Genomic DNA, 18,202 nt, shown 5'->3' on the forward strand with positions numbered 1-18,202 from the left:
TATGAAGAGGTGGGGGTTAGTTTTTGTCATTTTTGCGGCAATATCACTGCGCAAAAAGCATGAAATACGGATGTGTTTATTACAGGAAACTCCTGTTAAACTTTACAACAAACTCCGGTAAACTCCCCTATTGTACCATCAACTTGAGGTTTACGGGCAAAATACAATGCCCATAATTGCCCGTTAACTCCTCGCAGTGTATTTGATTGCATACTTGATTGAAAAAGTTAGTTTCAGGTAGTTCAGTCAAAGATGCTAAATACGATACATGCAATACAATACAAGACATATTAGTAGAAAACTCAGAAGCATCTACAGTATTTACAGAGCAAGGAGGGGTGGGGGCGGGGTTCAGAGGACTGTTGTATTTGTTTTTCGGTCAACCATTCTTCATAATAATGGTTAACACTTAAAGATTACAATATTTTCAACATTTCAGCAAAAGCCGCAGAGTCTGACTGCTTTTAATCAAGAGCACCAGCTGCAGTGGTATCATGGCAGCAAACACACGCAACAAAAACAATTCTGTTGGAAGCAGCCACTGTTTGTTTGCCAAGGGGCTTCTGAAGCGTCTGTGCCTGTAGCGTCTAGGTGTGAACGTCCCATCATGCAGCAAACACAACAGCCTGTCTTCAACCACATCATGCAGCTTCCTGAGTGGTGTTATTGATATGGAGGACATGAGATATGGCGGAGGCGATGCCACATCACAATCATATTCACCAAGTCTCTGTGACAGCTTCCCGATGCAGAGATGAGATGAGATCACTGGAAGTGAGCGCCTACACATAACACACTCCAGTAGCCGCTCGCCCCATGCTGGCTATAACCAGCAGGGCAAACACGTACGAGCAAACATTATGCCACCACTGTTGAGTACATGGGACAGGACATGGTGCTGAAGGCGTCTCTACCTGAATAAAAACGCATGTCAGTAGACGAGCTATACTGCTGATTGTCTTTGCATTTATTGGATCAGGGCTTGATACGGACGTGTCCTTCTGTGTGGATACACTAACGACGTCAAAGCTGCAATATATGATGAACCATTCCCTCCCACTACATGACCTTCTCCCTCCAACCAGACTAAAAATGAACTGCTATGCAAATGAGCTACAGCACTGCTGTCTCCATACAGTGCCAAGCACCTCCAGCAGTCCTTGCATGCTGCAGATAGACTTTATTAGGACAGAGGAGCCACAATAAATAATGTGACCATCACCATGTCCTCTGTATAGGCTTCAAATAGGAAATATATATATACATCTTATGTATGTTTTTTCTTCTTACCAATGTAAAGAAGAGTGGGATTCAGACTTGAACGAACGAAACAAACCCTGTATCATCTGTTCGTAATAAACACACAGACGAGTCCCACCATAGAGCATGCCCCGCCCCACCATAGAGCCCAACCCCACACACTATAGAGCAGTGTCTATATCATAGACTCTCCAATTGATGTCCTATAGCTACAAAACAAACTTTACTTTCATCCAATCCACCTACTCTTAGAAGAAAATCCAAACGATTATGCTTTTAAGGAGCAGAAACAACATTGATGTTATTGTATCCATCATCAAATGAATGCCTCACTCATATCAACAACATTGAAACTGGATGCATTGACATACTGTACTAGGTCAGACAGGCAAATAAGTTCTGAACCTCTGAGAAGACACGCCGCCTTAAAACTCTGAAATGTATGGCCTCAGTCAGTACAGTAGATATATCTTGTTCATATTACTCTGGTGTGTGTGTGTGTGTGTGTGTCTGTGTCTGTGTCTGTGTCTGTGTGTGTGTGTGTGTGTGTGTGTGTGTGTGTGTGTGTGTGTGTGTGTGTGCGTGGGTGCGTGTCCCCTTAGAGAGGTCCTCTAGAGTAAAATGGGGAGCAGCACCATGTACTAATTACCGCCTTTGTGTTTTGGAGTGTCCTCATGTCTGCTGCCTTCAGTCAGTCTAATGTAGATGCCCTTTAAATAGGCTTTGGAGTCAGTCTTCACACTCACATCGCCTCACCCCCATTCCACAGGAGTGGGAGAGTAAAGGGTGATTCATATACTTAGTTGGACGCTGGTGACGCACAACTAACAGGGCTTTTTACACTGCAGCTTCCCCAGTGCTCTGTGTATAATTAGAGCGGTTAACATTTAGACCAGTGAATAATGCACAAATATGTAGAGGTGGCATTTTCAGAAGTGTTTGGGACTGCATTCGGACTGCCTTAGTTTCCATATAAATGATATCTGTCCTTTGAAGAAAATGTTTTTGTTTTTCAAAATGGATTTTTTTGTTGATTGATTTGATTTAGTTGATTTAATTAGTTATATAGGCTATTTGTCCAACAAATTAGTTCCTAGAAGATACATCGAAATGGAATGGGTGGATGGTCTTGATTGATTGATTGATTGATTGATTGTCTATTACTCTATTAGTCAAACAGCACAGTACAGTAAACAAAAAAAGCCTGGGGACTCCATTGTGGTCTAACAGAGCCTATTAATACACTTAATTAACAATTAACAATTAATCAAGAGGGCATAATCATTACTGTCGGGAGGAAACCTCCTAACTATATTCTTGAGGTTTTAGATGTTTTCCCTCCATGCATAAATCAGTGCTATTGAACACCCTTTATGTCTGTGTGTTGTTTCAAAAATATTGAAGCGATGGAAAGTAGTAAAAACAATTTGGGCAAAACCTCTTAACTCCATTGGACCCTCAAACTGTCTGCTAAAGCAACTAACTTCACCACCTCTCCCCCTCTCATGTAAGTAATTAACAATATGTCATAAGACCATGCAACTTTGATGAGGCAGTATTGCTTTGTTTTCAAAATATAAGGTTTTCAAATTTTTTATTTTCCATTTCCTGAAAAATTTACATTTTGGAGTTAGGTGGTTATACTTCCCGACAGCAGAGATATAATATTATCATATTCTCTCAAATGCAGTAGCTTTCAGCGCTGTCCGTCTTGGACTCATTCAATTGCACATTTATCTGCTTCAAATATACTTTTTCTCACCTGGCGCATATATAATTCATACACACACATGGGCAGAATCAAAGTTAGGTGTGACCTTACCCTAATAGATGTCATCAACAAATACAGCCAGCTACTGTATATTTACAGAGGAGAACGTGGAATAACGGCTGCAGAATACGACCTGCATAATTCAACGATTTCTTACAATATACAGAGGGGGACCAGGTGGAGATGATGGTGGATTATCAGGAGCCCGCGGTAACAGGGTATCGGCAGAAGCTTCCGGACCTTCATTTATTTAGACCTGACGTCGAAATTTATAAAAAAAATCTTCTAAATCCTGACAGTTTTCTGAAAAAGCTATGTTTCTATGTCAGTCGTTCTTCGATTTAAAAAAAATAGCAGACCTACAAGCTCGTAGCGCGCCACTCGGTGGCGTGCTATGAGCTTGTAGATCTGCTATTTTTCAATAGCTAAAGCGTAACATGACACCAAAAGGGGTTCCCGCCCAAAATGGGTTAATTTATTCAGCCTTTGGTTTTACCAGCAGGGAGCTACTTGCGATCACTTCACATATCTCTTCTTCAAGTAACTACAACTGTCTATACCAGTGGTTCCCAAAATGTTTAGCTCGAGACCCAAAAGAGAAATTTGACATTTACCCGGGACCCAAACTAGTGAAAATAACATAACATGTTGAGATGCGACGACGAAGTGTTGTGAGCTTGTACAGTAGATTCACTGCTTCTTATTCTTAAGTATTCTTATTCTTAAGTATTTCCCCCCATAATTACAAGTTACGACCCATAAAATTCGGCCTGCGACCCACAAACACGTCCCGACCCACTGTTTAGGAAACGTTGGTCTTTACTGTAGGTAGGGAGATAACATTGGAGAGCGTGAAAACCTATAATCTGAACAGTCATTTTTGTTTTTATGTTATAAGCTGGTGAAATGGTGACATTTAGCTGAGGACCCATGAAACCACTTCAGACCCCTGGGGGTCCCCGGACCCCACATTGAGAACCACTGCCTCACTTGATTGCTTTAGAGTAAAAGGCCAAGATGAATGTTCACAATAATCAGAACGATGTCAGCATCATTTGAACCGAAATAACGGCTACAAAACAGAATAATGAGGAATTTAGGTGATTAATTGTCTTTACTGCTGTACTGCCGTTCTGGCCATATTTCTTACTTAAGGCAGTCAGTGGATATGAGGCAAGTTAAGAGGGTTAATGTACCTCCTGAATATAGTGCACTGCTCTGAAAAAGACCGCATCCATATCCTTTTGTTGCCACTATTCTTTCTCACACAAAAGCCTATGTGCATCTCTCATATTCATTTCAAAGGTGAAGGTTGCCCACATCCAGTTGGTTGCTGGTGCTGGACACAATGAGTAACCGTTTAAAATGAAAAATGTCCACTTAACAGCTATGCTCTGACAAAGGTGTCAGTACATCAGGTATACAATGTTTAACAGCTATGCTCTGACAAAGGTGTCAGTACATCAGGTACAATGTTTCGGCCAAACCGACTGACACTGTTTAGTCAAATACTTGTCAGAGCAAAGCTCTCGTGAAGACTTTCTTTTCCCACACCATCTGTGTTTTTTCCAAACCAGACAAAAAATAAATACCACAACTTCATTGATCAAAAACTGGTCTTTATTGTTGCTGTGACTGGATGTATGCTAACAAATATATGTTAATGTGCAAATAAATCACACAAACAAATTGCCCCTGGTATGTAGGCCAAGATTTCCTCTTTCAAACAGGATATCTAAACATCAATGGGCAAATTGCCATTATTCTTGCTGAACGCATGCGTCCATGCTCCCTGGGTCATCCCATGACCCTCTATCTAGTGCCAACATCTTCACTGGCTTTTTCAATTACGATGCTTAACTTTTGTTCACTTTAAAAAACCTTTGCTGTTATTTTCCTAATATATAGTACTTGACTGCATATTTCAAACCACATGCACGTACATTCACATTTGTATATTTACACATAGGGGCATCCTTTTATTGGCTTAAAGAACCACCATTCTTCTGTGCGTTAGAATCTGGTCTCAGGTCAGAATGGGTTAAAGACCAAATTAGAGCGCTGGGGACACACATAAAGAAAGAATAATACTGTGTAGTCTCCAGTCTCCTTTAGAATCTAGTAAAGAGCTGCAGAGAATGGAAACATTCTCCTTTTAACACAATCAGCGCCGGGATTTCTTTCAAAATAGAAGCTAGGGCTGCCGGGAAGATATATGGCCGCTCTGACTCTGCAAAGCCCCCCCTTCCGTTCCGGACAAAAACCGGGAGACATATTTTTGCTTTCTTACCTCGCTATCGTTACGATAAAATCGCTGAATGATCCCTTGCGTTCATATTTTGAACGAGAGGCAGGTCAGAAGTCAGAAATGAAGAGCTTAGTATATCCATCTGGTCAAAACCATGGAGAGCTCCCTAGATTAGCAGATATAAGGCATTCTTTCTGATCCGTATACAGGGAAGTGAACAACAACACGCGTGTGCGAAGAGCAAGGAGTATGGTGGCCTTGGATGCCAACTCCAAAAAAAGAAAAAAGAAATCTGAATATAATCTCAATGAAAATGCGCTAGGACGTGTGTACATGTCCTAGCAACCCGTTGGTTGGATTAGTTATGACGTTTGACCACGTCGTACGGTCTAAATGGGTTTTAAAAATAGATGCACTACAGTTAACCTCAGCCCCCATAACTTGAACCCCATATGTTTTGTTTAGTCCCCCCCCCCCCTTTTTCACTGTAGCACCAAGGCAGATAATATGAATAATCTGTGTTGTTGCCGCAGTGTCCAAAGCAGTGGCTCGAGAACAGCAGCACACATCCACACACACTCAACAAAATTATTAACGCACAACTCCCATAGTTGGGATTAGCACTGTTGTGCTGCACTGTGATAAAAGTGGCTTTTCTGTGACAAAGCCTTGACTGCTGCCATGTCGTGACACCCAGCACATACCGAGCTGGGGACGCACATAATCACCCATGAGTACTGCACGCACGCGCACGCGCACACGCACATGCACACGCGCTTGCGCACACAATCACTCAACAATTTGGGCTTATTTACCATGCAGGCACACAAACTCTGACAGGTTTGATTTGTATTTTTTTCCCCCTCTTTGGGTGGAATTAATTCACCTGTTGGGGGGGGGGGGGGGGATGGTTGCTCATTTGCATGTAATTTGCATTCTTGCACTGCACTCGTTTGTTATTTGTATACAAAAATATAGCGCATGCAGGAAAACTTTTACCGTTGATGTTTGTTTGGGAGACAGATTCGTTTTGATTGGACCGTTTTTTATAGTGGACAAACAAATCAGCGATTATTAGATCCTCATTAAATGTGTGTAGTAAAATAGTGTTGGACGTGTTGGAGCAGATGAGTCTGTTAAATTTGACTTTGGCTGTAACACTTGTCCTTGGCAATGCGTCGCGTGGTATAACATATTCTCTGAAAAAGCGTGTGTGTGTGTGTGTGTGTGTGTGTGTGTGTGTGCGTGTGTGTGCGTGTGTGTGTGTTGCAGACTCTATTTCTTCCTGTTGTACTGCCTTTTGTCCAGCACCTGGGCTAGCCTAGAGTGAAGGTGCTGTGTTAATAGTTAATACACACTGCAACATTTCCTGGGAAATATCATTCCTTAAAGGAGAAACTTCACCCTTTTTGCAAAAACATGTATGTTAATGACGTTTAGAAGATTTAGAACACTTTCCTGGGGGTCTTTATGTGTGTAATATGTGGTTTTAGATATTTTAGATTTTAGCAGTGTCTCTGATGTCATGGACACTGGGCCCACATACTTCCTGAATTACATGTTGTCTCAGTAAGACAGCCCTCCCCCTATCCACAAGGAGGAGCAGTGCACCAAAGCATTATGGGAATTGTAGTCCAGGAAGGAAGTGTGCCCAGTGTCAGAGACCGGGCTCACTACTAAAATATTTATTTCCCCCAGATGGTCTAAAAGTTTCATGATTTGACCAATTTATTACCAATCTAGTACACCATTGCTCACGAAAGCAATATCCTTGACCCAATTATAGCCACTGCATCCTACCTTTTAATTAAAGTAAAAGTAGTCTGAGGAAAAGGAACAGTTCTGTTCCCTGGACATTGTTTTGGGATATTTTGGCTGAGATGGGTCTTTTTCTCAAGTCTCAAGTCAGTGTGGAGATTACCCGGTGGTGTTTCTGCCTCTCCCCTCCCTCCCGGCGCATGGCTCTTTACAGATGGGCCGACGGCACACAGACAGCAGCCTCTCCCCTGACTGTGTCAGTGTTGCTGCAGGAGTGTGAATGAACCGTGCGGTCACTGGTGCTGCTGACAGTGACAGCCAACTCACAGCTTCTTCGGAATTACTTTCTTTGCCTTGAAAAAGACTGTAGGGCATAGTACAGTATGGGCTATATCCATTTTGCTTTTTGCTGTTTTCCAAAACAAACCAGCGCATGCTACCGTTTGCTACAATGCGACTGGAAGTATGACGTTTACAGACATACCAAGTTGTCAATCATATAAGCTGAAAGGCCACCATAGCATTTGAATACCTGTTCTGTGAACAGGGAACACCCCCGTAAAGGTGCAGAGTTGTGTCAGTGGGTTACTATTGTGTCAGTGGGTGCTTCAGCCCTCAAGCACCCCCGGAGTCGACGCCACTGGTTCTATAACATAAAACATCGCATGGATGCACCTGGGACGTATCCTCAGTGACGTATCCCAAGGCTCAGGCAAACCAGCCGGGGTGATCAAGTCCCGACTTACGTCCCAGTAGCTACCCTCAATCAGTCCCATTAGGGCAAAACCAGGGCCACACAATCCGTTGGAACTACTCCCAGCCCTGGCGCATGGCAGGACTAGGCTCTGTGGGTTGACTCCTGTCAACATGTATTTTTATGCAAAAAGGGTGAAGTGTCCCTTTAATGTTTGATAAATATGTTAATGTGTTATTAATTAACGCCAGTAAGCAAGACTAATTTTAGTTTGAAGTGTTAAAGCCCAGTGCAGCGCCACCAGATCCCTCAAACCTGTTCTTTCTGTCACTCCCCTCCTCAGATTGAACTGAGTCATGCATTATACTGTAGTCTGCTGACAGTGCACCATTTACATCAACGCAAATAACAGTACAGTGAGAAAGATAAAAGAGGGCTGAGAAAGAAACGGGGAGAACGCCAGAGAAACTACTGCTTCATCCAGTCGAAAATAATAGACTATGTTATACTATCTAATTATTTATAGATTACTATAGTCAACGTTGGGGGAGAGAGAAAGTGAGAGAGCGGGAGAAGTATTTGTGTTATGTTGCGTTGCCGGGTGTCGGAGCCAAACGCTGTTTGTCATTTGGTAGAGTTTTAATGAGCCTAATTTCTCACAGGCCCCAAGGAGCGCATGCATTTAATTAACATCTGGGCGCGGCATCATTCATTCAACCTCTGGCTAGAGGAATGTTGTGTTTGTTCAACATTCAACATATTATTCACCACGAGCACAAGTGATGCCGTCACTGGAATAAGTCACAACCTAAGGCATCCTTGTACCCCTTTTTTTTTAGTGGGGGGGGGGATGTCAAGCCATAATTGCTTTATACTGGTATAAATGAGAGCAAACAACAGACGAAAAGTGTAGCGTGGCACCATGAAGTGCTGCGCTACAAGCTTGTAGATCTGCTATTTTTGAAGAATCGTTAACATGTGTGCAAAACTTTGAATATATATTCTTTCACAGCAAACATTTCTAAAAGTGGTTGGTTTAAATAAGTGTTAAAAAGCTCTATGTTGTGAGTCATAGAACTCATTGCTATAGTGCACTCCACTATATTCTGCCTTGTGAAGCACTTTGGTACAATGAGAGTTGTTTTTAAATGTGCTATATAAATAGATTTGATTTGATAGTGTTCATTCAGTAACAGGAGTCTCCAGCTTTTATTAAACAGAAAATGCATTTTCAGGCCGGGATACCAATTTTATCCAATCAGGATAGAGAATGCAGTCAGGATACAGATTAGAAATGATCAGACAAAATTGGAATATATTAATCTGATGCATGGCTACTCTCTCCTGATTGGCTGAAATTGTGTCACCTATACCGTACCTGAAAACCTCTGTTACTGAACAAACAGCAATGATTACTATAAGAATATAGTGCTTTGACCTTGTAACAAAAACAAACTTTTTGTTTTAACCAAACAATATCACTTACCCTACCTTTAAATCAAATCTTTGCTTCAGGGGGTCCCTGGAACAAAATGTTTGAGATGGTGCAGCTGGTCTGTGGGCAAATACATGTGATTCTCGGGGTCCATGATATGAAAAAGTTTGAGAACCACTGACATAGAAACATTTGTATAGAATGGGGTTCTCAGGTCTCAATGGGTTAAGAGAATGCAGCAGTGTTTTGAAAGGCGCTTGGCAACACGAGGGCAAAGTGGTCAATAGATGCGGTTCTGAGTGTGGTTGTCAAGGCTGCGAGTGCACAGACAGCAACCAGCGTAATTACCTCCTTCATTCAGCTCTCAGATGACTTAGCCACTTGTGACAGAGGCCACTAAGGACACACAAAGAATAGCAGGAAATTACTCACTTAATGTCACATTCTTCACTCTGATCTGATTAACGGACCAGGAGACGAGATAATGGGAGGAATACCCGACCCCCCTGCCCCCCAACACACATACTGTATGGTCCACAATTTGTTTTTATTGTACGGTTGTTTGTCTAGAAGATGTTTGAATGTTTATGGGTCACAATGGAGTATAGCCTTTGTTTTTTTTGTTTTTTTCTTCGTTTTGCTTTTTCTGAACCTTTTAAATCGTCAATAAAATGTTCAATCAAATGGACTGCATGGTAAATGGACTGCATTTATATAGTGCTTTTCTCCAAAGCGCTTTAGCCTACATTACATTGTACTTCACATACATCCCATTCACACACCGATGGCAGAGGAAACCATGCAAGGCATCAATCAATCAATCAATCAATCAATCAATCTGTGTGTGTGTGTGTGTGTGTGTGTGTGTGTGTGTGTGTGTGTGTGTGTGTGTGTGTGTGATAATCATATACATTAACCATTATGAACCCTCATAATATGCAAACATTTGGCATCTATAAGCTCAAGCACAGTGTTTTGCGACACATTGTGAGCTTGTAGATTGGCTATTTTTGACAAACAGATTTTGTGTAGTAGGAAAAAGGAAGGGACCAAGTAAAAAACGGTCAACAAAGTTTTAAGTGGTTAATAAATAAGCTAGCTGTTAAGCTATTTGTGCTCAAGTCTGTCTTTGTCACTCTTTGACTGTTACTCAAAGTTGCAAAGAAAATAGTAGCCTATAATGGGTGCAAAATTAGCTAATGCAAATAAAGTAGAGAATTCTGAAGCAGGTACCCAAAAGGTGACCAAAACTCCATTAATAAATTAAAGGTGTTTGCACCATACGATTGCTGCATGAAGTCTCACTTTGACACTGCTGCTGGCTGACTCCTTAATATTGTGAACACTTAACAACCAATCATGTGTCCTCTCTCAACAGACAGCATTGAGGACTACATCCAGACCGCCTCATCCAACGTGGAAACAGCCAATCAGGAACTCGCGAAAGCCAGCCATCACCAGGTACACAGAAGAAGGATGTAATATATATATATATTTATACACACACACACACACACACACACATGCACTGGCACTGACTGCTGCTACACACACACACACACACACACACGCACGCGCGCACACACACACACACACACACACACACATGTTAGCGTGATCAGTCGGGCGAACAGAGAGTTTGCTAACCAGATTACATTTCTTCATCATGTCCCACACAAGGATAAAAAACGCAGATAATCTAATTTCATGTCATACTTTAGTAGCATTAGCTTTCATCTGTATTGACTATATGACGAGAGTAACAATTCTATCTCTCCTGGCGAGATAACGGTTATGAATTAGCAATTCTATCCTACATGGAAACATAATAATGTGCAACACACTGCAGACAGAAAATTGTGGTGTTGTTTTTTGTGATGTTTTCCCTGTATGTCTACAATTTCCTCTTCATAGCTCATATTGGAGAGACATTTGATGAAATGTCCCAAGGGCACTTTGTCGGTTATATAATTCATATATGTGCATGCTCGTGCGTGTTTGTGTGTGTGTGCGTGTGCGTGCGTGGATCAGCAGTCAGTACCAGTGTGTGTGTGTGTGTGTGTGTGTGTGTATATATATACTGTATATATATTATGTCCTTCATTCGGGATTATGCAAGTAGGTTTGGTCTCAGTGTAGCCCCTTGGCTATTGTAAATAATGGATTGACTTATCTGTCACTGGGTTAACCACATGAACCCCAGCATTATTCTGTGGGTGAAAACATTTGGCAGAAATAGACACACAGCGGCCATTTTGCTCTCACGTCATGTGTGGGTTGGCATTTCATTAACTTAAAGGGCCACTTCACCCCTTTTGCAACCAAAGCTTATTTTAATGATGTTTAGGACACAAGAAACACTTTCCTTTTATGTGTGTAATATGTTTATTCTTTTATTATTACAAAGTCACACCTCCATGCAGCCTCCCCACTCTCAATAAGGAGGGGAAGTTCACGAAAGCATTATGGGATTTCAACAATCCAGTCAAACCCTAGTCAAACACACAGACTTCATTACTTTTCTGGCCACAGGGTGCAAATTTCAAATTGTGCTACTGTTATCTACAACATAGCAGAACATAGCAGATTTGTATGTAGCAGCTGTCCAAGGTTCTGAAGTAGCTGTAGCAGCGGTCCATAGTCTCAAAGTAGCTGCAGCTGCTATCCGTGGTCCTGACGTAGCTGCAGCTGCTGTCCATGGTCCTGAAGTAGCTGCAGCTGCTATCCATGGTCCTGAAGTAGCTGCAGCTGCTGTCCATGGTCCTGAAGTAGCTGCAGCTGCTGTCCATGGTCCTGAAGTAGCTGCAGCTGCTATCCATGGTCCTGAAGTAGCTGCAGCTGCTGTCCATGGTCCTGAAGTAGCTGTAGCAGCTGTCCATGGTTCTAACTATCACAGCAGATGCTGGTCAGTAGGGTTGGGATTCGTTAGGATTTTAACGGTTCCGAATCCTTCCCGGATCCCTCTTAACGGTTCCGGTTCCTAACGGTTCCCTTAACGGATCCCAATATAATTTTTTCCTCTTTTTTTCTGACATAGATTATGCTTATATTATAACTAACCTAACCAAGTACATAATAAACACAAATTCATTAATTCAATTATTGAAAATGCTCTTTACAATTATGAGGTGGCACTATTATTTTAATTTCACCACCACCAGCTAGCCACCACAACAATATCATTGTTGCAATTTGTACTGTATATTGCAATTTGTACTGTATAGTAAATATACAGTACATACACATTGCAATAATGATATTGTTGTGGTGACAAATGTTGTCTTTAATGTTCAGATTAATTTAATATGAAGGACCCCTGGGCCCTTACCCTAATGGAAACAAATAGTGCTTTCTTGGATTATAAAAATTGAACTGTAGGCTACGTTCCTGTGCTTTTTTCTGCAAACTCTTTATAAAGTAATCAATCTATGGAGGTATATGCACCTAAACGCTGGGCTCAACAGTCACGCGATTAATTTAGAGACAAATCAAAAGCATTGATAGTGATATTTAACGTGATTCATATAATATCAGACAGAAGGACGTCGAGTCATTGGCGGTCTAAATTAACACCATTAACAACAGTTGTAGGCTACAACACGCCTAATGAAAAGCTCTGTAGAAGTTTAGTAGTTTTTATTTTCTATTACGTTACTAGCCTGGGGAAAGTGAACGAGCCTTGCATCATCCTCGTCCCCCGCCGGCTGTGGTGGAGCTGCGGGGAGTGCAGGCACGGCTTTCCGCATGGCTCTCAAACGCGATGTGCCTACTGTAGATTATTCTCGTGAGTTGTGGACTCGTGTAGACATATTGATTTTGAGAACTCGTGGACGTGGTGCAACTGGTAGCCTACAAGTTGCAACAACCTTTGCAGGGAACTATAGCATATAGCATTTATTGCACGTTGCGTGCTCAGCCTCAGTCATTTCCCTCTCTGTTAACCACACTATGGAGATCTCTTAACTGTCCCACTCGCTCTGCGGCGGTCGCTGAATGCACAGAACAGTGGGCGTATCCTCCCCGACCCCACTCTCTCATGTAGGTGGGGTGACGTCACCACAGGCTCTGCTTGCATGCATGCACAGACACAGCGGAGCTAAATGACGACTGATGAGAACCGTTTGGGGAACCGTTAATACGAAAACGATGGAACCGGCTCCGGATCCGCAATGTCGGAACCGGGTCTTAAATGGACCCGGTTCCGAATCCCAACCCTAGTCAGGGGGCCTGTGGCCTGATGTGACAGACCTCTGAACAGTGTTTTGTGCAGATTGGAGCAACAGTCTACCTGTGGCACCCAGCTGCCTGGGGGGGTATAGGTGTCCCTATTCTGATGACAGTCGCCTGAACAATGTTTGTGGCAAGTTTGGTACAGATCGATGGTAATGGTGTGTCTCACGTCTCGAAAGTCCGGCTGTTACATGTGTGACATCTGTGGTCCACCCACCCACTGGTTTTAGACTGCAAACTGGCATCAAGCAATTCACGTCAAACTGCACCCTGGTCCCTCATGTTCTGTTTCATATTTAGTCTCCACCCTAAAAAGAAAAGGAAAAAGGAAAACACAATGGAACAATATGCTTCGCTCAAAGACGTGTGACTGTTGTGTGCGTGACCAATGCTTTCCAATTAATAGTTATTTCATTATGTCAAGGAGAGCTGAGCCGTGACCAAGCTCACGCTGAGCAATTTAACTCGCCACCAAGTGAAAAGGCTGTCCTCCTCCTCTGCACCTAGAGATAGAGCCACAGCAGTGTGTGACGAGGAGGGGAGGTGGCTATACTAGAGATACACTACAAACAACCCTGAGTGGTATTTTTATTCTGAGAGTATACAAATGTAACCAAATGGACCCATATGGGTCACACATGGAGTTACAAATGCATACATTACTTTTGTTTGTTTTCTTTTGGTCACACAGTGGAGATTTTCTTTTTTTGGGGGCAAAATCTGTGTTACATAGCTCTATTTTCTGACAGTAGTCATTGCTATGGAGTATTTGTTCAATAACAGTGGTCTCCTTGTCTCTCCAGCTCTTTAAATCAGGAGAGCTTATGATCCTGGATAAACAAATGGAAGTGATGACACAAAGAAACAAGCCGACAAAATAGAAACTGAAACACATTATTGGATGAAATTGGAATCCCCGGCCTGGGCCATGGGTCAGTGGTCCAGGCACCGTGGCTGGTAATCCAGTCTGGCAGTGTGGGGTTCGACTCCAGATCCCGACGGCCTTTGCCCCCCATCTCTCTCCCCAGTTCCTGTTAGCCTACTGTCTGTCCCTCCATAACAAATATAAAATAAAGGCGAAACAAAAAAAGAAATTGGAATCCCCACCTGAAAATGTACTTTCATTTTATTAAAGAGCTGAAAAACGGACACACCCCTGATATTGAACAAACACTATATTGCACGTTCATTATTAATATCTGAATATAGAGCTTAAACTTTTTCACAAAAAAGAAATAACCTTAAAATATCACTTTTAACCTTTAACACTTAGAGAGAAACAAACATTTCCGTGTACCAGTGACAAAGAATGAGAAGTAGGCAAATGTCAAGCAAGGTTTTGAATTAGAGGGAAACCTTTGCTGGCATGAATAGACTCAACAACATGTCAGATTTGCACATCCTCCTCATTTTTCTTTGTGACCAATGCACTCTTGACTCATGGTGCGTTACCAATCATTTGCAAATCATGCAATAGACATAACGGTGATGGGTCGCACACACCAAGAACTGCTTTAGTTTTTATTCTTCCATAGTGAATAATAGTTTCGGCTATCCAGCCTTCATCAGTGTGGAAAGTTTCTGAATGTCAGTCCCTTTTTAAAGTCAGTGACATCACAAAGATGTACTTTTTGGCTTGCAGAGTACAGCTTCGTGATGTCACTGATCACATGACCTCAAGTTCTAGACCTCCAGTTATATGGGCTACACATAAGGGGGGATTTTGTATTACACAACAACTCTAAGGTATATTATTGACATTGTTCAATGTTGAGGTTTTCCCCTTTAAATATCAGCAGCATTTCTCTTTAAAGCTGCTTTGTCCCGCTTGGCTAGGGGGATATATTGGACTTGAGCGTCATGCAGTACTGCTCGTCAACCAGTAGGTGACCTACCTGACACCAGGGTCTACACTGCTTTAACGGGAGACCACGTCCACCACCGCAGATGGACTAGTTGTATTGCATTCACTTACTCTGTCATGCAGATAACAAAATAACCTTTTTTTTTTACGAAAATAAGTTCTGAGCTGGAGCATTTATAGAGGGAAGAAGCTCATGGCAGTTGAGCCATGTTAATTTGGACAGAGCTTTGATTTCAGCATGCGTGCACCAGTGAACAACTTCTACCAGCGGCCAATTAAGAGTGTACGTCATTTTCTTCGTTGGCTTCGCTCGACTTTACACTGGAAAATAAATTGAATCTCTAATCCATTATCTGGTGGAAGATTACTGTGGGCTCTTCACATTAACGATGTTGCATCACTTCGGCTATGCTCACTGAACCAAAACGAAGGCGGGTTGGTAATTGTCATGCAAATATGCCCCATCATCACTGATTAAACATAGTCCTTCTGCAAACAAGAATGTCAGACAGTGCCGCTGGCTGTTACTGTAACATTTCAGACATACAAATAAACAAAGAAACAAACGGGAATAATTATGATAAGGAAGTCATGTGCCCTTTCCGTAGTGACATCGCAGCCAAGGCTCAAAAGTCCATCCGTTTCCAGCAGGGAAATTGATCTATCTGCTTGTGAGCGACTGCATCCTTCTGTGTATCCAGAAATCAATGTAACGTAGTTTTTTCTCTGGTGAAATTGGGGATAATATAGTAGTGGCTGTGGCAGTTGTGAAGTGTGGGTGTGGGGTGGGTTTGGTGCTGCATTTTTGGGGGGAGAGTGATTTTAGTTGAATGAGTGTAGGGATGGATGGATCCATTCCTCAGTGCTCTCTCTCTCTCTCTCTGTCACACAAACAACACACACACACACACACACACACACACACACACACACACACACACGCACACACACACACACACACACACACACACACACACACACACACACACACACACACACACACACACACACACATGCACAAATCATTGCCCTTTTCCAAATAGGATAATGAAAACGAATCACCTGAGCATAGTGCTAAACCTGTGACTGATAAGTGTGCTCAGTGGAATCAGTTAACCCTGACAGATTGAAGGCAACCTGATTTCCATGCCTGTTCAATCCCCACCCCCTCCCCTCCCCCCATCCTTGGACCTCCTCACAGGGATATGGAGTGAAAATGTCAGTGTTAATATACCCAGGTTCATGTCACTGACATTCTCCATGCTCCGTTTTCCACTTTAACTGCCATTGCCAAGACTAATATCTGAAACAAGGATTCATTACTGTATGTTTCCAAATAGTACCCCTGCCTCAAATAGCCGCCCCCGGTTCCTTTTAATCGCCCGGGGTCTGACACCATTTTGCGTATTACAATTTTCAATTTAGGCATTTAGAAGACTCTCTTTATCCAGAGCGACTTACATTAAACAAGAACAAAAAACATGGCAATACATCATATACATAAAAAATAGTTATCATGAATCATACGTAAGCTAAGAACGTAACAGTGGACTATATATATAATTGTGTGTGTGTGTGTGTGTGTGTGTGTGTGTGTGTGTGTGTGTGTGCGTGTGCGTGCGTGCGTGTGCATGCATGTCAGTCTGTCTCTGTCTTGTGTGCATGCGTACTTCTAAGCCTGGGCATTTGGACGTATGATGTTAGACACGCTCCCCACAGCCATAACATAATGGCTGTATATGTGCTCATCGGAGCCTGCAGAGACTAGTTCCACTGCAGCGCGCTTACAGCTTCTCCAGCCACAGCGTGTTTGACTCCCACACCTTCACAGACATGATGTTTCACTCCCACCCACATCTTTAGGGCTGCAACTACCGTTTATCTTCTTAGCAATTACTCTATTGATTACTTACTCGAATAATCAAAATCTTTAAATTTTTTCTTATTGCTTTTGAGCATCATTAGATATAGTTTTTGATATTGTTATCAACGAATCAACGAGAGAACTATACTATTCTGTTGTCAAATGTTGTTTGACTCGCCACCACCTTCTCAGATGATGTTTGACTGCCACCCACACCTTTACAGATGTGAAGGGAATGACCTGACAAAGAAAGCCTTCCCCTACTTCGTCCAGCATCATTGCACCCTGCATTATTCCCTCTGTAGTTAGCTTGCCCATGCAAAGTTAGCTAGCCCCTCATCAATATAGAGCGCCGCAGTCCCTCCCCCTTTCAGAAAAACGAGTGGCCCAGGAAATCAAAACCCAATGCATTCTCCCATAGGCACTTATTTATTTAATTTATTTAAAGACGGTTACGCCGCGGACAAAGCCAACTCGGATCGTGACAAATCATGACAATGAACACGTTTTTATTGTTTTGGGCCGATCAAATCATTAGAAAGAAGAAAAGAAAGGAGACAACACTATTTGTTTTGTTTTTCGTCTTATAAATTATTTGATCGGCCCAAAACATTGTGTTCATTGTCATGATTTGTCACGATCCGAGTTGGCTTTGTCCGCGGCGTAACCGTCTTTAAATAAATTAAATAAATAAGTGCCTATGGGAGAATGCATTGGGGTTTCATTTCCTGGGCCACTCGTTTTTCTGAAAGGGGGAGGGACTGCGGCGCTCTATTGGCCAGCAACTCTACATCTGACATCTCAAACCCTTAGATCTTCATATATGGAGCTGACCTGTTCTGACATTCCATATGTTGATCCTTCCCCATCCATCCTTCCTCTTCGATGTCTCCCTTTTGACTGATACCTGTCCATTCAAACTCTAGACGGGTCTGACCCCCCCATGCCAAAGTGCCAGCACTCGCCCAGCGGTCTGCTGTCACCCAGGCGAATGCATTCTTTTACTGGTTTATTTTTTTTGCTCTACACCAAATCCCTTTGGCGAAAATAGCTCACAGTGTGTGATGTATTGTGAGTT

General features: G+C 42.4%; 1 protein-coding gene across 1 annotated transcript in view; it reads left to right on the forward strand.

Moving 5' to 3' along the window:
• tsnare1 (T-SNARE Domain Containing 1) overlaps positions 1-18,202 on the forward strand; it is a 121,799-nt gene that overhangs the window by 72,700 nt on the left and 30,897 nt on the right. The window contains exon 10 of the mRNA XM_080767205.1: positions 10,545-10,627. Coding sequence (XP_080623331.1) covers positions 10,545-10,627 — 83 coding nt within the window. The remainder of the gene's footprint in view (positions 1-10,544; positions 10,628-18,202) is intronic.

Source organism: Protomyctophum bolini, assembly GCF_963924005.1.
Source record: "Protomyctophum bolini genome assembly, chromosome: 7".
NCBI classification, from domain to species: domain Eukaryota; kingdom Metazoa; phylum Chordata; class Actinopteri; order Myctophiformes; family Myctophidae; genus Protomyctophum; species Protomyctophum bolini.